Genomic DNA, 21,103 nt, shown 5'->3' on the forward strand with positions numbered 1-21,103 from the left:
ATTTAAAGCAGGTGAGAGGACGAAGATTAAGCCTTTAGTAATATCCAGGATGGGGGTGGGGGTGGGAGTGGGGGTGTCAAGGTTCAGAACAGTAGCCAGAGGACAAGACCAGTTAAAGCAGTGGTCTCCAACCTTTTTGACACCAGGGACCAGTTTTGTGGAAGACAGTTCCCACAGAGGGAGGGAGGGGCTCGCCGCCTCAACTACACCTCAGATTGTTAGATTGGATTCTCATGGGGAGCACACAACCCGGATCCCTTGCATGTACAGTTGGCAGTGGGGTTCACACTCCTATGAGGGTCTAATGCCACCGCTGATCTGATGGGTGATGGGGCTCAGCAGTGATGTGAGTGATGGGGAGCAGCTGTGGGTGCAGGTAGGGTTTTGCTTGCTCACTTGCCTCCTGCTGCGTGGCATGGTCCCAAGAGGCTGCCGTTGGGTGCTGGTTCGTGGCCCTGGGATTGGGGACCACAGAATTAGAGGATAAGTGATGGCCTAGAAGAGTGCCGTGTGGTGGAAATAAGGAGCTAATTGCTTTGGGGGCTGGTGAACAGCACTTGAGCTTTTCAGGGTACCAGGGTCATGAGAGTTCACACACAGACCTTACGTTTCATTAGAAGGATATGAGTAGTATTTTTAAATCTGTACTATTTTAGCCCCCTTGCCAGCATGCATTTAAATAAGGTAAATAAGTGATTTAAGAACAATCTTCTGGTTGCCATGTGGTAAGGGCTGCTTGGAGTCAAGCAGAATGACTTGACGTGGCAGCCTGGAAGCAGACCGGGTGAGGGCATGAGTCCTTGAGTCCGAGTTCTAGTCTCAGCTCTCCCACTTTCTGGCACCGTGATCTGAGACACATTACTTAACCTTCTGGTGCCTAAATTTCTTTATTTTCAAAATAGAGATACTACAAATAATTACTTTGTGCAGTTTTTGTACAAAATCATAACTTAATGCTTGTAAAGCTCCTAGAGCGATCTTGAGCTTGCTATAAGAGCTCAGTGTTAGCAGCCATTACCAGTATTACATGCCAGTGGCTTCACACCACACCTGTGGTATGAGTATCCATCATTTTACCCATTTTTTGCTTGGCCCATTTGTTGCAACATTATGAATTTTTTTATGTTACATTTATTTATATTTTCTTCATAGCTTAACATTGGTGCCAAAAAGAAAATTAAAACCAAGCTCCCTGCAGGTTAATTTTAGTGATTATTTTGGCACCTAGTTGTGCTTGAAGTTAGAATTTGATGCTTTTATATCATACTTGGAATCAGTCCACACACCATAATAAAGTTTTGGTTTATTCTCATCTAATTCTTGATTCAAAAGAGTTCACTTAATTCAAGCAGCATAATTTTCTAGATTTGCAAAGAGCTTGAGGATGTAGACAGTGAGGTCTGAAGACAGTGCTATTTAAAATGATCTTTTGTCAGTGATTACTGATGTATCTAGGGTCAAGATTATCTTTCTGGGAATTTCATTTATGTAGTTACAGTCTAGCATCCAATGCAAGGAAAACACTTATACCAGTGATTGTGTAATTCTAAACCCTGAAAGAGTGTTTAGGAATCATCTGATTCACCTCCTTCATTGTGTAGCTGAGACAAATGAGGCCAAGAGAGTTAAGTGACTGGCTAAAGTCACAGAACTGGATTGCTAGCAAAAGGCTGAGGACTGAACTTGGCTGCTTCCCAGTCCTAAGTAGCCTAACTTGCACTTACGGTACAGTGTGCATACACACAGAAATGGGTGGAAAATCAAGAAAGTGATATGAATTGGTTTTATTTTTTATTTTTCTATTATTAGGATCCAGCCTCTTTTTGATAGTTCTGTCAAGCTTTGCTCCAAGAGCCTATTCCCAGTGGCAAAATGGCCTGTGGAGCAATTTTTCAATAAATTCTATAAGGAGATAAATTTTAAATGTTTTTATTAATATTTCATTTTCACAAATGGCAAATGACCAGTGATCTAGGAAGACATAGGGCTGAAAGGACTCTTCTTTGGTTCTTTGAGTCTCTGTCCTTTTTTAGTAGGAAATACTTAAAGCCAAAGTATTCATTCTCATTTCTTACGAAATGATACCTCTTGGAAGAGAAAGATGACAATTCATTAGTTTCCATTTTTATATATTGTTTAGGTTAATTAGGAACCTTTTAAAATTGGGTGTACTGAAGCTTTAATGTATACATAAGTTGGTTGAGCAGTTTTAATTAAAACTTATCTCTATTTTGAAGTTAATTATTTTCAGCAATTTGAGATTAATGAGGCATAGTCATGGCACCTCCCATGTTGTGGATACTCCATAAATATTTGGAAATTAGAACATACTTTAATAATATTATGTCATAGATTCTTTTTCAGATCTGAGAAATACTTAACTATATCAAATTTTACGAGTTCAACTTAAAAGTTTTTTCTCCTTACATAATTTTTCAACCTTCTATTTAAAATTAACTTCAAATTTATAAAAACAAAAATAATATACCCGTATGTATGTATATATAGATGCACACAATTTTTTCTGCATCATTTGAATATAAGTTATGTACATTATACAAAATACTTCAATGTATATTTTCTAAGAAAAAATTCTTATATAAATACATTAGAGTTACTAAATTCATACATGTACATTGATATTTTTAATATTTCAGCTATGTTCTCATTTTGTCAGCTGACCTAATAAAGTCCTTTCTAGCTTTTTCCCCTCCAGCACAGGGTCCAGGGTCAGGTATTGCATTTAGTTGTCATGTTTTTTAGTTTCCTTTTGAATCTAGAGTATTTCCACAGCCTTTCTTTGTCTTTTATGACATTGACATATTTGAAGAGTGCAACCTTCTTCGAGTTTGTCTGCTGTTTCCTCATGATGAGGTTAAGGTTATATATTCTTGGTCAGAACACTGTCTAGAGGCACTTGATGGCCATATGACACTGTTGGTGATCTTAAGTTAGATCACCCAGTCAAGGTGTTGCCCAATTTCTATACTGCGTAGTTACTCAGGTTTTTTTCCTCCTTTGTAACCAATAAGCAATCTGTGAGAGACACTTTGAGACAAAATTTCTGCTGGATTTAGCATCTGTTAATGATTCTTGCCTGATCCAGTCTTTATTACGATGGTTGCAAAGAAAGGATGTTCGTGGTTTAGCAATCCCTGCACACTTACCAGTTAGTCTTCGGGCAAGAGCCCTCCCTCCTCTCCTCTATTTATGTATTTGAACACTTCTTTACTTTCTCGTATAACAAAATGTCCTGGGCTCATCTTGTACCTTTCTTGTCCAAACCATGGAATCAGGAATTTCCCCAAGGATTCCATTTCCTTTTAGGGGGAATAGTATTAGGGACCAAGATCTAGATGCTAAGTGTGCTCATTGCTACTGTGGTGTCTGCTTTTTCACCATTTTAGCAGACAAAGCTAGGAAACACATAAATAAACACACATTCACATAAGATTATATGTATTTTAGTATGCCCCAGTGCCTTCCATTTCAGGCCATACCCACAGAGTTCTTTTATGTCTTCCTCCATTCCATGTTTGTGTATCTCTTCTTCCATAGTGATAACTCTAGCTCCCAGCAACATCAACACATTGATTCATTTGTTCAATCTCTAATATATTTAAAAGTAGTTTCAGAATTGCTTCACCCGTACTACTATGGTAAGCAAACCTAATAAAAAGAGTTAAGAATTTGTTTGCAGTTTTTTCCTTCTGGCCTAAGAGGGGTCAAATACCATGTCTGTAAGTTACTTGGGTTATTTCTTCTTTTTCTTTTTCCTTTCTCTTCAGTGTGGTTATGTTATTAATTTGAACTAAATTTAGGCTCATTTGTTTTAGTTTGCTTTCAATCGTAGGTTCCCGTCCATTCTCATTTTTATTATCCTTATTTTTTAAATATGTAAAATATTTTAATGTGCTTCTAAAAATCAAAACTATAAAAAGATATCCTCTGTAATGTTTTTATTTGAACCCTACCTTCTCTTTTATGAAGTAAAAGTTATAAAACTAGCAAAAGGGCATTTATTGTAACTATGTTCAGTTTTGTTATTTAAAATAAATTATATCTATTGAAATTGCAAAAGAACTTAATTTTTAGAAATATACTTTAGGCTCAGTGATTTGTAACTTTGATTCCCAGACACAGTGGCTCTCAATTGTTTTCCCATTTCAACACACCAAAGAGTTACCATCCAGAGTCTTCAGTAACATCAACTCCATGCCTCAGTGACCAGGTAGCAATGAGGATGCAGGTGGGGTTGTTTACTGTGGGGTTAAGGAGAGCAGTAAAACCTCCCAAATGTGCCTGCAATGCAAAAGAGGAGTGACCATGTAATTATACAAAATGATTAAATCAAGCAAGCTAACACAAAAATTTTATTTTCAGATTACTGTAAGCAAATATAAATATCACTGGGTGCCTTGGTTTGCTGTTCCAAACGCACTTTCCTTTATTTGTGGTCCAGAAAAGGTGCCTGTGTGGGAATTCTGTAGTTTAATGATATTCTCAGCAGCATGTCTGAAAAATCATACAACTAGATGATTTATGCCCATTTTGTATTCACCATTTCTAATAACGTGTACATTGGGTTTATAAATCTTAAATCTAGAATGAAGCCATGGCATACCAGCTGTAACTTAGCTGATTGAAGGAGCTAAAGGTATCTTGATGAGAAGTGTCATAATATAGCTGTGTCTTTTCTCTTCGCTGCAGCCTTAATACAGATACTGGCAGCTGCTGCAGCTGAGCGAGATGTGGTTTATTTCACCTTTGGGGACTCAGAATTGATGAGAGACATTTACAGCATGCACACTTTCCTTACTGAAAGGAAACTTACTGTTGGTAAGTAGGAGGTAGTCTTGACACTTAGTATCTAGATGGATTGTACACTATCCAGGGGGAACATTTGCTAAATCTGGATGAACCACAGTGGGTAAGAAGAAACAAAAGGGTGACTGTGAGGGGATAAGGCAAAGCTCTTAGAGGGGCAGCATTTGCAGTCTTTTTTTTTTCTGGCAATTTCACCTATGATCTTGAATGAGCATATCAACTTACTAAAATAAGGCCAGGAATCTGGAGTTAGTGTCCATTTTTACTTTTGTGTATATAAAAAACAAAAAGGAGAAAGAGGGAAGAGGGAGGGTAAGACCAGACCTAAGAAACCTCACCCTATTGTAGCTATCAGACATGCCAGTGTGTTTGCTACCTTCAGAGCTGAGGTGTATAACTGGGGTTGCCATGAACTCCCAAGACAGTACATGGATAAGGGACCATGTATAGCCTGTTGTAATCATGATTTAATATGTGGTTTCTTTAAAGAATTTTAAAATTTTTAGGTTTATGTTGGGAAAGGCTTTCAGGCATATGAAATTCATGCTATGTTTTCAAAAGCCAAATCTAAGCATATGCTATTTAAATTAAGACAAAACTGGAATATTCTTTTGAAGGTTTTTCCATTTACATACCTTACTTAATGTGCAAACTGGTCTGGTCTTTTACTTTCCAGGAGAAGTGTATAAGCTGTTGCTGCGATATTACAATGAAGAATGCAAAAGCTGTTCCACCCCTGGACCAGACATCAAGCTTTATCCATTCATATACTATGCTGTTGAGTCCTATGTAGAAACCACTGACCAACAAGGACAAAGGACAGGGACCTGAGGAGCCAAGTGAATAGATGTTCATCCAGTTCTCCTTCATCCACTTCTCACCAGAGACATTCTGTTTGAAATGTCAGGTGTATATATGAACTGACTTAAGTTAATATAAATGTGTATATAATCCACATTTGTAGTCAAAGATGCAGTCCCTTCCATACATATGTGACTGTCAGGTTGTACCTCTAAGCCTCTTCTATCTTGATTTACACAGGCTTATATATGTTTTGTTTCCATTTTCTTCTATTTTAGTTTTCATTCTTTGATATTTCTTTCTTTTGCCCATAGATTTCTTATGAAATCCCATGAAAGACTGTGCTCAGCCTGTCAGGTCTTGGTCTTTCTTCCTGCCTGTGTATTATACAAATTACTTCTGCAGCTAGCAGATGCCAGTGATACCAGAGAAGAAGTGGAAATCCAGGGATCCCTATAACTGGGTTTGCTACAAGTCTTTCTGTGAGCCTTTTGCTTCAGTTCTTGTTATGTTTGCATTGTTTGAGTTTTTGGATTTTGAAAATTAAGAATTGGACTTTTTTCGTATTTGTTGTATGATGCAAACCTCCTAGTTAAAACTTTTTTTTATTTAAAACAGTAAGTTCCGGAAATAGTTTTGTGGTTTTTTTTTAAGAGTCAGGGTCTTGCTATGTTGTCCAGGCTGGTCTTGAACTCCTGGCCTCAAGTGATCCTCCCACCTCAGCCTCCCAAGCAGGAGGGATTACAGGCATGAGCTGTGGCACCCAGCCAGAAATTATTCTCTTGCAGTATCACCTATATCTGTCATGGTTTGTCTGTCCTTTTTCCTCTGATCAGTTTTTATTGATAGGGTTTTTAGAAACTGACCAAGATGAGAGGAAATGTAGAATAAAAGGGTTTTTCCAATAGAAAATAAAGAAAACAGACTCATGAGAGTTGAAAGATTTTTTTTGTTGTTGTTTCTTAAGGTTTTTTTTTTTTTCTTTTTAAATTAAGATTAATGTTTGTTCTGTGGTGCTTGAGGCATATTCATATAACCAAAGTTTGGGAACTGGGAACTTCCTGCTAATATGTACATATTGAAGTTTCTCTGGTATTCAAAGGTTATATAGTTAATAAATTTTCATTAATAAATCATTTGCCAGAAACTCCCATATCATCTGTATTTTATATATGTATATCTAACATGTGCTCTTTAAGTGTGTCTATGTGAAAACTCATACAATCTAAATAAAATTGTACTGGTAGAAAATGATTAGGTTTAGGCCTTATCAGGGTTCTATTTGTAGTCCTTTATTCACAATCTTGTCCATTTTTAAAACTGGCAACAAACAAAAGTAATATTGTCTTTCAGAGGTTAAAGTGAAAGCCAGGGCCAATCCTGTGTTAATTTAGAGTAGACTATAATCACAAAAGCACTTGTTCAGGTTTCCAAAATAATCCTAAACCACACTATTACCATTCTGGTTTTGTAATCAGCTGTCAGGAATAGCTAATGGAGGTCAAATCCTATTAATGAAGAGTGGAAGGTCTCAACTCCTGTTACCGGTATTGGCAGGAAAAAAGTTTTAAATTACATGCCATTCTGAGCAACATGATGAAATCTCACACCATTGGCCCAGGATGTGACTCATCCCTTTGTCCAGTGTGGGCACTGTATACACTACCCACCCTTTGGTCATTTAGCCTTCTGAGTAATCAGATTGACTAGTATCATAGTGCTTGTATTCAGGTAATCCTTATTTTACTTAATAATGGCCCCAAAGTACAAGAGTAGTGATGCTGGCAATTTGGTTATTGCCAAAGAGAAGCCTTAAAGTGCTTCCTCTCAGTGAAAAGTAAAAGTTCTTGACTTAATAAGTAAAGAAAATTAAAAAACAACATATGCTGAGACATATGACCAACATATGCTGAGACCAACATATGCTGAGATTGCTGAGACCTGCAGTAAGAATGAGTCTTCTATCCATGAAATTGTGAAGAAGGAAAAAAGAAATTCATGCTAGTTTTGCTGTTACACCTCAAAGTGCAAAAGCTACAGCCACACTGCATGGTAAGTGCTTGGTTAAGATGGAAAAGGCATTAAATTTATGGATGGAAGACAAGAACCAAAAACATGTCCCAATTGGCAGGAGTTGGGTTTGGAACTATCTGAGGGGTCTTGTAGCCTATCTGCCACAGATGAAGGAGGACTGCTATAAAGCCATCACAACCTCCAGGAGGTCATTACAAAAGGGGACCGGCAGGAAATAAGAGCAAAGGCCCTGAGGCCCTCATTCTCTACCAAGTTGCTGGAATGGTTTATTCTTCATCACAAGTGACTACTCATCAGTGTGGTACATTCGGTTCTCTCTGAGAGAATTATCTCCATTCTTGCTGGTTGAAATGACTTACAGGGCAGGCATATCCAAACCAGTATTTAAAAGGGAGATTGAAAAAGAGATGTAACCAAGCTCCATGATTGCTAGGAAAGGTACTTCTCTCTAATATATATTGCTTTGGAAACCAAATATTGACTAAACTTCAAAAATATATTGGAGCAAAAAAAATAATTGGATTACATTCTTGAAAACCTCCTCGACAGGAAGAGAGGCAGCTACATAGATTTTCACTATTTTTCTTTACTCTTTTCCAGCCCAGGTGGCTGCATGTTCATGGTTTGTTTTTGTTTTTGTTTTGGGGGGGGGGGGTTGTTGATACAAAGAAGACCTGAATCTGGTGTCTCTGCTTCAGAGATAAGTAAAGATTTAGAGGGCCTGTATTTCCTTCCCTCAAGCCTGTGGATACCAACCACCCCAAACCTTTGGAAGGAAGGGCAAGTCTAGCCACTCCTGGAATGTGAGCTCAGAGTATGAGTGCTGTCCTTTTTGAAGGGAAAGGAGTCTCAGTGTGCTACTTACCGGAACAAATGCTAAAATCCACTGGTGTACTGTTCTCTGTCCCAGTCACAGGTGCCCTTAGTCCCTGCTCCCCAGAGCCCACATGGATCTGCTGAGCCCTCAGATGGAAGATTTCCCAAACAAGACAACCAAACTTATGTATGTTCGATAACTGATTTTATTTCTCCTGAATTTATTTTAAGCGTAGGGTTAATTTGTCATGATGATTTCTGAACTTGAGATAAGGAAAGATCTGTGCTAATGTTTATGTGATTTTTGTAGGAAGAAAATAAAATTCTTATCCCCTTGTCACCACTTCTTTTCTCTCAAATAATTATGCCACTTTTCATTTGAGATTTCATATACATGCTCTCATATAAAACGTTTAGAGGGTGCCTTAGAGACTTGGTGAAAGTTTTTGCATGTAAATTTGTCAAACCATGGTAATGTTAGGCGTGCAGAAATGGTCATTGGCATGAGGATCTTTCTGAAAGTAAAGAGCATTCTGGCTATGTGAGGTTTTTCTTCCTTGCCAGGTTCCTGAGGTCATGTTCTTTGCTGGTGTTTGCTCCCTTTTCCAAATTTCCATCTTCTCTCATGAGAGCTCAAATCCCACACATCCCAGGGAAGGTGTCCTCAAGGTTCGGAGGACCATGTCCTTCCACCAGTTACATATTCATAGACACTGTGAGTGCCTTCTCTGGGCCAGTCACTGAACTCTCTCAGGGGATGCAAAGATGAATAATGTACCCCTGTACTCAGCTCTAAACTGAAACACAGAATAAGACTAAGTGATCTAAAACCCTCAGGTAGCATTTTCTTTTCCCAGTTCTGTTCCAGTTCCACCTAGAGAAACCAGTTGAGCTTTTATGCTATCAGTTTGGAAATTTGAATAGAGTCCTGTGCTATGTCACTTCACCATGGTGTTGAACTCCGTTACACAAATTCCTCTGTGGAGAGTTGTGTAAATAAATGTCCTAGCTCATACCATGATGTAAGATGGGCTGCCTCAGTGCCATGTCTTGACTTTGTATAGGAGCTTAGAACCAGTGCCTGCAACTCCAATTCCACTGAGGCCTGGACTCCAGGAAAGTGGCACTGGAGATTAAAAAATTATTTCCTAGTGGAAATGTTACATTTCCCTGTAGTGAGTCCATGTAAGCTGGGTCAAAGATCAAGTTTATTTTGCTGTAGCTGGAATATATCACCTCGGTTTGAACAGTACACATTTAATTGTTCAAAGACAAAATGAGTTTAAATGAATTTTCTTGGTATGAAAGTATTTCAAGATATGAGGACCTTGGGAATAAAATAGTACAAGGGGGATCCTTGGTGGTAAAAAAGGTGGAGACCACTGTGTTGGAATATTGGGTTTTCTATTAAGGTTTGTAACAGTAACCTTTACAAACTTGGACATAAAGTTTCAGTATTAGGGAAGAAACATATTAACTGTAGAATTGATAATAGCCTCCAAAACATACCCCGATCTGCCCTTGAACATTTATGAAGACATCCTCACCATAATCTAGACCTCACATTATTTCAGAGTATTCATTTATTCCACAGATACCAATGGACATTTCTTCACATTGTATAGCATCTCTAAAATGAAAATACTTCCATAAATTGTTACAATTTTCAGAAATTTTTCTTAATGATAAAATTAAGGTATATTTTACATCTATGGCATCTTATAGTTGTGGAAACATGGTAATTTAAGTGACTATATGCTGTTATTTTTGAGCTCTAGAACTATAATTGTGACCAAGGTAGACTGGGTCCCTGTTATCAAATTTATACTCTAGCAAGGAACACAGACAATGTGGATAAAATCATGATTATTGTAAGATCCTGTAATAGACTGGGTAGTCAGGACTTTTTTTTTTTCTGTTTTCTTTTTAAGGAGAATTTCAGACATACACAGAAATAAGATAGGATAATGAAGTTCCATATACCCATCACCCATCTTCAATTATCAGTTCATGGCTAATCTCACTTCTGTTATGTTCCTACTCATTACCCACCCCAAATTATTATAGAGTTCATCCCAGACATTACATTTCATCTATAAACATATCTCAAAATGACTAAAATATCATCACACTAGTCAAAATAATAGGGAAAGGACTTCTGATTCCAAAGGTGCAGTAGACATACTTTTCTCTATTCTTCCTGCTAAGTTCAGCTAAAAACCCTGGGCATTATATACAAAACAAACATAAAAAGACTGAAAGGTAGCAAAAAGAAGGCAGAGACATGAGGATTCAAGGAATGACATAGCAGTGAGTTCCGTGGATTTTCTTATTGCCTCATGTATTCCATACTGAAGAACTGGTTAGTGGAGAAGCCAACAGCCTGGAAATGCAAAGAAAGGCTCCAGAAAAGCCTGCTCTCTATTGCCAAAGGACCAAGACAGGGGCAACCTAGCAAGACAAAACTTTTATGTAATAACTGCTCTTTTCCAGCCAAACACCACATAAAAAAAAAACTGATACCAGCAAAGACTGAGTGTATAAACACACTCTCCAGGTTGTGAAAGGTGTCACAACCCTCCCCCTGCACTGCCCCAGCTAGGTGTTAAAGAGATTCTTCACTCATCCCACTATGACTGGAGAACACATGGGAAGACGGGACTTCTACTGCCACCTCAGGACAAGTCTTCCCTTCCCCATTAGGCTTTGTCAGAGGAAGCCTAACTGAGAGTCAGGACTTTTCACCACTACTCAGCAGAACTGAGGCCACTCACTCCCCTTCATTCCTCACCCTGCAGTGTCGGTGGAGGGTACATGAGGACGAGTGACAAGGTGCTCCTTCCTCCCTTTCCAGCCAGTTATATCAGCATAGCCTATGCCAGAGCCTGAACTCCAGCCCCTACCCAGCAGTTACTAGGACCCCCTTCCTGGATAGCAGCAAAGGCAGAAAAGAACCTGGCTGTAATGAGGCAGTGTCTCCCTCCCCCCAACAAACTTGGACATAAAGTTTCAGTATTAGGGAAGAAACATATTAACTGTAGAATTGATAATAGCTTCCAAAACATACCCCGATCTGCCCTTGAACATTTATGAAGACATCCTCACCATAATCTAGACCTCACATTATTTCAGAGTATTCATTTATTCCACAGATACCAATGGACATTTCTTCACATTGTATAGCATCTCTAAAATGAAAATACTTCCATAAATTGTTACCCCAAAAAACCCAAAAGAAATGTCAGAGAAGGCCTGCTAAAGCAAAATTTAAATAAGATACAGAGTCTCATCCAAAATGCTCAAGTTTCAATCAAAAATCACATGTCATACAAAGAACCAGGAAGATCTCAACTTGAGTGACAAAAGCCAACAGATAAGCAACATTGAGAGGACACAGATACTAAAATCTGACAAGGATTTTAAATCAGGCTTCATAAAAATGCTTCAGTGAGTAATTATGAGCATACTTGACATAAATGAAAAAAAAGTCTCAGCAAGAAGCTAGAAAGACTCAACAGAAGATATAAGTAAGGACTAAATGGAAATTTTGGAACTGAAATTTTAAAAATCAACAGATGGGCTCAACAAGAGCATAGGGAGATAGTGTGATATTAACATTGGCAAAAACTAAACAAGTAGACCAAAGAACAGAATAGAAAACTCAGACCCATACAAATACAGTCAGCTCATTCTTGACAAAGGAGCAAAGGCTATATACAATAGAGCAAAGATAGTCTTTTCAACTAATGGTGCTAGAACAACTGGATTTCTCCTTATTTAAAAAAAACCAGCAATCTAGATATAGACCTTACAATTTTCACGAAATCAACTAAAAATGGATCATAGACCTAAAAGTATAATGCGATACTATAAAACTCCTAGAAGATAACATAGGAGAAAAATCTAGATGACTTTGGTGATGACTTTTTAGATATAACACCAAAGGCACAATCCATGAAAGAAATAACTGGTAAGCTTGACTTGATTAAAATTAAAAACTTCTGCTCTGTGAAAGACACTGTTAAGGGAATGAAAAGACAAGTCATAGACTGGAGAAAATATTTGCAAAAAACACATCTGAAAAGGACTGTTATCCAAAATACAGAAAGAACTCTTACAACGTAACAGTAAGAAAAGGAATAGCCCAATTTAAAAATGAGCAAAAGAATAGCCATCTCACCAAAGATGATATACAAATCATAAGTAAACATATGGAAAGATGCTCAACATCATGTTATTAGGAAGTTGCAAATTAAAACAATGAGATGCTATTACATACCTATTAGAAGGGTTGAAACACAAAACACTGAAACACCAAATGCTGGCAAGGGTGTGGAGCAACAAGAACTCTCATTGCTGGTGGGAATGCAAAATGATACAGCTTCTTTGGCAAATAGTTTGACAGTTTCTTACAAAACAAAACATACTCTTACCACATGATCCAGCACTCACACTCCTTAGTATTTATCCACATGGATTGAAAACTTACATTCACACAAAAACCTGCACACAAATGTTTATAGCAACTTTATTCATCATTGTCAAGATTTCTAAGCAACTAAGATGTTCTTCAGTAGGTAAATGGAAAAACTATGACACAACATAGTTTATCATTAAACAGTATTAAAATAAATGAGCTATCAAGTCATAAAAAGACATGGAGGAAACTCAAATGAATATAACTAAGTGAAAGAAGCCAGAAAAGGCTACATGCTGTATGATTCTAGTTATACAACATTGTGGAAGAGATAAAATTATGGAGATAGTAAACTTTATCAGTGGTAGCCAGTGGTTAGGGAGGAGGAAGGGATGAAATAGATGGAGCACAGAGCATTTTAGGGCAGTGAAACTACCCTGTATGATAATACAGTGGTGGACACAGTGTAACAAATGTGCCACTGTGGTTCAGGATGTCGATAGCAGGGGAGATTGTGTGTGTGTGTGGGAAAGAGATACATGGGATCTCTGTAATTTTTGCTTAATTTTGCTATGGACCTAAAACTACTCTAAAATATGTTCATTAATTTTAAAAGTGGCAAAGCCACTAATAAGCCCTAATACATCAATAGTTACATTAACAATAAAGACATTAAATATAAAAGACAGATTGGCAGAGTTTATAAAAACAGATGCAATAATATGAACTATATGCTGTCTGCAAGGAACTCACTTCAAATATAATAATATAGGTAGGTTGAAAGTAAATGGATGGGCTGGGCATGGTAGCTCATGCCTGTAATCCCAGCACTTTGGGGGCTGAGGTAGAATTGCCTGAGGCTAGAGGATCACCTGAGACCAGAGGATCATCTGAGGCCAGAAGTTTGAGGCTGCAGTGAGCTGTGATCATGACACTTCACTCCAGCCTAGGCAACAGAGCAAGACCTCATCTCGAAAGAATGAATGAATAAAAAAGAAAGAAAGTGAATGGATGGATGGAATAAATGATATACGTTACAAACATTAATCAAGAGAAAGTAGGAGTGGCTATATTAATATCAAAGTAGACTTTAGAGCAAAAGACATTATCAGGGACAGAGAGATGTTACATGGCAAAAGGATCAATCCACTGAAAAGGCAGCAATCCTAAATGTTTATACACAAAACAACAGGGCTATAAAATGTGTGAAGCAAAACCCAATAGAAATGAAAGATGAAATAGACACATCTACAATTATAATTGGTGATTTCAACACCCCCCACTCAACAATTGTTAGAAAAACTTGACAGAAAATCAGCAAGGCTACAGAAGAACTTAACAACACCATGAATCAGCAGGATCTAAATGACATACATGAAACGCTTTATCCCAAACCAGCAGAATGCATATCCTTTTCAAATGCCCAGGGAATGCACGCCAATATAGACCATATCCTGGGCCATGAAACAGCCCTCAACAATTTTCTAAAATTGAAATCATATAAAATGTGTTCTCTGGGCACAATAGATCAATTGGAAATCACTAACAGAATGATGAAAGAAAAATCTCCAAACAGTTGGAAATTAAACAACATGCTTCTAAATAATACATGGGTCAAAGAAGAAGTCTCAAGGGAAATTTTTAAAATATATGTTGAACTGAATGAAAATGAAAATAAATCAAAATTTGTGGGATGCTGTTAAAGCAGTGCTGAAAGGGAAATTTATAGCAATAAATGCATACATTGAAAAAGAAGAAAAATATCAAATCAATAATCTAAGCTCCCAACTCAACAAACTAGGAAAAAAAGCAAAATAAACCCAAAGTAATTAGAATGCTAAATAAATAAATATCAGGAATCAATGAAAATGATAAAAATCAATAGACTCAATAAAACAAAAAGCTGGTTCTTTGAAAAGATCAGTAAAATCTAAAACCTCTCACAGACTGAAAGGAAAAAAATAGAGAAGACTCAAATTACTAACATTAGGAATAAAACAATGGATTTATAGACTCTCTAGATATCAAAAGGATAATAATGGAATATTCCAAACAACTCTACACATACATTTTACAACTTAGATGAAATGGACCCAAAACTCAAAAAATGCAAACTACTGTAACTGATTCAATATGAAATTTATAATTTGAATAGTCATATAGTTATTAAGGAAATTGAATTTTTAATTTTACAACATACAATAAGCAATCTTCAGGCCCAGTTTCACAGAATTTTACCAAATATTAAAGAATGACACCATATCTACACGATCTCTTGCAGAAAATAGAAGAGGAGGGAAATCTTCCCAATTTGTTTTATTACCTTAATACCAAAACCGGACAAAGTAAACAAACAAAACTATAGACCAACATCCTTTATGAATATAAATGCAAAAATCCTTAAAAATATATTAGCAAACAGAATTTAGTAATAGAATGGGATTTTTTCCAGGTATGCAAGGTTAGTTCAATATTTGAAAATCAATTAATATAATCTATCACATCGACAGGCTTAAAAAGAAAAGTCATATGCTCAATCGATAGATGCAAAACAAATTTGACAAAATTCAAGATCCATTCATGATAAAAATTCTCAACATCTAGGAATAAGGGGGACGTCACTAAACTTGATTTTTCACAAAAAGCTATTTTAAAAATCTGTAGCTAACATCATACTTAATGTTGAAGAACTAGATTTCTTATATATATATATATTTTTTTTTATTTATTTATTTATTTTTTTTTAGACAGAGTCTCGCTTTGTTGTCCAGGCTAGAGTAAGTGCCGTGGCGTCAGCCTAGCTCACAGCAACCTCAAACTCCTGGGCTTGAGTGATCCTTCTGCCTCAGCCTCCCGAGTAGCTGGGACTACAGGCATGCGCCACCATGCCCGGCTAATTTTATGTATATATAACAGTTGGCCAATTAATTTCTTTCTATTTATAGTAGAGACGGTGTCTCGCTCTTGCTCAGGCTGGTTTTGAACTCCTGACCTTGAGCAATCCGCCCGCCTCGGCCTCCCAAGAGCTAGGATTACAGGCGTGAGCCACAGCGCCCGGCCGATTTCTTATATTTAAGATCAAGAACAAGGCAAAGATGTCCCCTCTTACCACTGCTATTCCACATTATACCAGAAATCCTCACTAAGGCAGTAAGACAATAAAAGGAAATAATAAAAGGAAGAAATAAAACTGGTTTTGTTCTCAATGACATGATTATATAGAAATCCTAAAGAAATGACAAAACAATTAGTAATAAGCTATTATAGTAAGGTTGCAGATTACAAGGTTAGTACAAAAGTCAATTCCCTTGCTATATGCTGGCAATGCACAATTGGAATTTGGAATTGAAAACAATACCATTCACATTAGCACCAAAAATCTGAAATACTTATGTATAAAGCTCACAAAATATGTACAAGATTTATATGAACACTACAAAACTCTGATGAAATAAATCAAAAATATCTAAATAAATGGAGAGATATTCCATGTTCATGAGTCAGATGACTCAGTATTGTTATGATGGCCCAACTTGATCTATAGATTCAACATAATCCCAATCAAAATCCACCAAGTTATCTTTGGATATTGAGAAAGCGATTCTAAAGTTTATATGGGACAGCAAAAGACTGAGAACAGCCAACACAATACTGAAGAACAACATCAGCAGACTGACATTATCTGACTTCAAGTCTTACTGTAAAGCTACAGGAATCAAGACAGTGTGCGACTGGTGGAAGAATACAAGCAGATCACCAGACCAGAACCGAGAGCCCAGAGAAAGACCCAGGCATATGTACTCACTAATCCTTGTCAAAGGAGCAAAAGCAATTTTATGTAGAAGTGATATCTTTTTAACCAAAGTCCAAACTAGACATCCACATGGCAAAAAAAATAAATAAATCAATCTAGACCTGACTCATCTCGAGACTGAAAGGGCAGCCGTGCGAGAAATATCCAATCCCGCAATTTCCCCAATAACAGCTACAGATCAATCATGAGCTCTCTTCCTGCCCCTCCCCCCCTAAACTGACTAGCTGGAAGGCGTCCACCGGGGTTTTCACAACATCTGAAAAGAGCCTAACACACAGGAAGGAAATGTAAATCTTTCTCTTTACATTTGCTAGGAACTAACTACTCCTTTTAGAATTTGTTTCACAGCCTTGGCGTTCCTGAACTGAACTGCAGGTACGGCTTTGCTTCTCCAGGGCAGAGTCACATCTCCTATGAGGGCCCATCTCCAGAGAAAAGCAGGGGAGCCACCTCTTAGACTTTGACATCCTCACTGCCAGGAAGAAAGAAATGGGGGGAAGCAGCAGTTTCTCAACCTTACCCTGCTAACTTACAATCTCCCCCTAAACAAAAAGCCTGAGTACCTGGTTCTCTCTGCCAACATTCTCTACTTCGTTCTCTTCTGTGTTGGCTCTTTTCTGCCTGGGAAAAGCAAAATAAACTTTCTGTACTAATCTTTGGAGAAATCTTTCCCAAAACCTGCATGCACTAGCTCTCCACCCTTACAAAGACAGCTTCTGCTTATCCTCAAAGAAGGCACTGAACTCACACTGGTTTTGCAAGGAGACATTTGGTGCCTTTTGGTTTTTGCCTTGACAACTCACAGAAGTGGCACATGCCCTTCAGCGCCACATTGTTGCAGTAAAAATAGTAGCCCAGAGAGAATTAGGTCTTGGAGGTCCACACATGCAGGTTGGCCTGGTGGTGGTAGAAGAAGTGGCCACAGCAAATAAATTCTGAAGAATCTGGGAGCTTTTGTTGGAGACAAGGCACTGACCACAAAATACAGTGTTAGCTGGTCTTGGAGGCAGGGGGCTGGCTGAGTGGTAACCTTGAGGCTAAGGCTGAGCAGGAGATTAGAGGGTGGTCAGTGTGATCCCTATCAAAATGCCAGCAGACTTCTTTGTACAAATTAATGAACTGATTCTAAAATTCACATGAAATCACAAGGGAGCCAGAAGAGTTGAACAATCCTAAAATGAAGAATAAGTAGGAGGACTCATCCCAATTTCAAAATTTACTGGAACCAAGATACACATATAATAGAACAGATTAAGAATCCATAAATAAACTCATACATCTATGGTCAATTGATTCTATGCAAGGGTGTCCACGCCATTCATTGGGGAAAGAACAGCCTTTTCAACAACGGTGGTGTGACAACTGGAGAGCCTACATCCAAAAGAATAGGTTGGAACCGTACCGCGTACCCTATACGAATGATAATTCAAAATGGATCAGTGGCCTAGATGTAAGAGCAAAAGCTATAAAGTTCTTACAAGAAAACATAAGGGCAATTTTTTTTTTTTTTTTTTTTGAGACAGAGTCTCGCTTTGTTGCTCAGGCTAGAGTGAATGCCATGGCGTCAGCCTAGCTCACAGCAACCTCAAACTCCTGGGCTCAAGCGATCCTCCTGCCTCAGCCTCCCATGTAGCTGGGACTACAACATGCGCCACCATGCCTGGCTAATTTTTTCTATATATATTAGTTGGCCAATTAATTTCTTTCTATTTATAGTAGAGACAGGTCTCCCTCTTGCTCAGGCTGGTTTTGAACTCCTGACCTCGAGCAATCCGCCCGCCTCGGCCTCCCAGAGTGCTAGGATTACAGGCGTGAGCCACCGTGCCTGGCCAAGGGCAAATCTTGATGAGCTTGCAGTTTCTCAGAAAATTAAACATTGACTTATTTTTTTTCAGGATTTTTTTTTTTTTTTAAGACAGAGTCTCTCTTTGTTGCCTGGGCTAGAGTGCCATGGTGTCACCCTGGCTCACAGCAACCTCAAACTCCTGTGCTCAAGGATCCTCCTACCTCAACCTCCCAAGTAGCTGGGACTGCAGGCGTGTGCCTCAATGTCTGCCTAATTTTTCTACTTTTAGTAGAAGCAGGGTCTCACTCTTGCTAAGGCTGGGCTCACACTCCTGAGCTCAAGCAACCCTCCCACCTTGGCCTCCCAGAATGCTGGGATTACAGGCCTGAACCACCACACCCGGCCTAACTTAATTTTTTAATTGATTGGATTTAGCAATTCCACCTCTTAGTAGATACACAAAAGAATTGAAAGCAAGGACTCTAACAGATGTTTGTACACCAATGTTCACAGTGGCATTATTCACAATAGCCCAAAGGTGGCAACAACCCAAATGCCCATCAATGGATGATTAGATAAACAAAATGTGGGCCGGGCGCGGTGGCTCACGCCTGTAATCCTAGCTCTCTGGGAGGCCGAGGAGGGCGGATAGTTTGAGTTCAGGAGTTCAAAACCAACCTGAACAAGAGCGAGACCCCGTCTCTACTATAAATAGAAAGAAACTAATTGGCCAACTAATATATACAGAAAGAACTAGCCGGCATGGTGGCGCATGCCTGTAGTCCCAGCTACTTGGGAGGCTGAGGCAGGAGGATCGCTTGAGCCCAGGAGTTTGAGGTTGCTGTGAGCTAGGCTGATGCCACGGCACTCACTCTTGCCTGGGCAACAAAGTGAGACTCTGTCTCAAAAAAAAAAAAAAATTGTGGTATATGAATATTATGGAGTATTATTCCACTTGAAAAAGGAAGGAAATTCTAACTCATGCTATAAAAGTAGATGAAACTTGAAGACAACGTACTAAGTGAAATAAGCCAGATTAAATGATAAAGAATGATCCCACTTATTGCTTGATCCCTGTTACATGAGGTACCAGAACAGTCAAAAGCATAAGAAAGGAAGTAGAACAGAGGTTACCAGGGATTGAGGGGACGGGGCTACAGGGAGTTAGGATTTAACGAGTGCAGAGTTTCAGTTTGGGATGTTCAAAAAGTTCTGGACATGGATGGTGGTGATGTTGTCCATAATGTGAGTGTATTTAATACTGTAAGGCTGGTGGCGGCCCCCCTTCCTTCCCTAGATAAAAAAAAAAAAAAAAGAAAGAAAGAAAACGCTCATGACAGCAGACCGGTCAAGGACAAACTGCCAGGCCCCGCAGAGAGGAACCACACCCAGAAGTCCGCCCTGGATTCCACAGATACCGCCAGTCCCTCCCGTTGCTCAGCGACCACCCAAGGTCACAAGAGAACCCCCCCCAAGTCCCTAGCCCCGCCCAAAGGGTATAAAGGCCTCAGTCCTTTCAAACGGAGGGGACTTCTGCCCCCCCATCTCTTGGAGCCCCAGAACCTTGTCCACGAGTGTATAATAAAGCCACGTGGCTTGGCCCCACTCTTTCTCTCTCTTTTCTTTTCGCCGCCGCCAAAACCCTTACAAATACCACTGAACTTGCACACTTAAAAATGTTAAAAATGGTAAATTTTATGATAGATATATATTTTATCACAATAAGAAATAAAAATTTTAAAACTTTAGTGATCTTGAATATGGCAAAGGATTTTTAGACATAACGCCAAAAGTACAAACAGCAAAAGAAAAAAAAACAGGTAAGTTGCACTTCACCAAGGTTTAAAACACAAAATTTTTGCAAATCACATATCTGATATGGGACTTGTATCTAGAATATACATGCAAATATACAATGCAAAATTTTTAAAATTTCAGTCAAAAAATGGGCAAAAGATCTGGCTAAGAAGAAGATGCACAAATGGCCAACAAGAACATGAAGCAATGCTCAAGATCATTAGTCATTAGGAAAATACAAATCAAAGCCACAATGAAATGCCACTGCACACTCACTAGGATGGCTAGAATCAAAAAGTCAAATAACAACAGTTGCTGGTGAGGATGTAGAAAAATTGGAACCCTCATACACTGCTGGTGGGAACATAAATATAGTCCGGCCACTCTGGAAAACAGTCTGGCAGTTCCCCAAACAATTAAACACAAACTTACCGTATGACTCAGCAATTCCACTGTAAGTACATACCCAAGAGAAGGAAAAACATATGTCCACACTGTGCCGGCAGGTGCGAACAGCTCTTGGCCAAAGAACAACACGCGGAGAGTGGGAGAGCCAGCCGGAGAGTGGGAGAGCCAGCGTTATTTCGCCGGCGGCTCAGAGAGGCACATCTGCCACCAGACTCTGAGCGCCCCTTTTGCGTCTTCTTTTAGTTTTATGCCTTTTTGGGGGTTACAGTTAGCCAATGGCAAGTCTTCACAAAAGTCACCTCATTTACATAGTAGTCAGCCAATCAGAAGTATGTCCCCAAATCACCTCATCAGCTGTGAGTATGAGTAGCCGCTCAATTTAGGAGTGGGATAAGATAAGCGA

General features: G+C 38.6%; 1 protein-coding gene across 1 annotated transcript in view; it reads left to right on the forward strand.

Annotated features, from left to right (window-relative positions):
* LOC105860117 (poly(ADP-ribose) glycohydrolase) overlaps positions 1-7,705 on the forward strand; it is a 128,036-nt gene extending 120,331 nt beyond the window's left edge. Inside the window, 2 exon segments of the mRNA XM_012744592.2 lie at positions 4,711-4,839; positions 5,504-7,705. Coding sequence (XP_012600046.2) covers positions 4,711-4,839; positions 5,504-5,658 — 284 coding nt within the window. The 3' untranslated portion in view covers positions 5,659-7,705.
* Positions 7,706-21,103: the final 13,398 nt, after the last annotated feature.

The sequence above is a fragment of the Microcebus murinus genome, chromosome 14 (assembly GCF_040939455.1).
Source record: "Microcebus murinus isolate Inina chromosome 14, M.murinus_Inina_mat1.0, whole genome shotgun sequence".
Lineage (NCBI taxonomy): Eukaryota > Metazoa > Chordata > Mammalia > Primates > Cheirogaleidae > Microcebus > Microcebus murinus.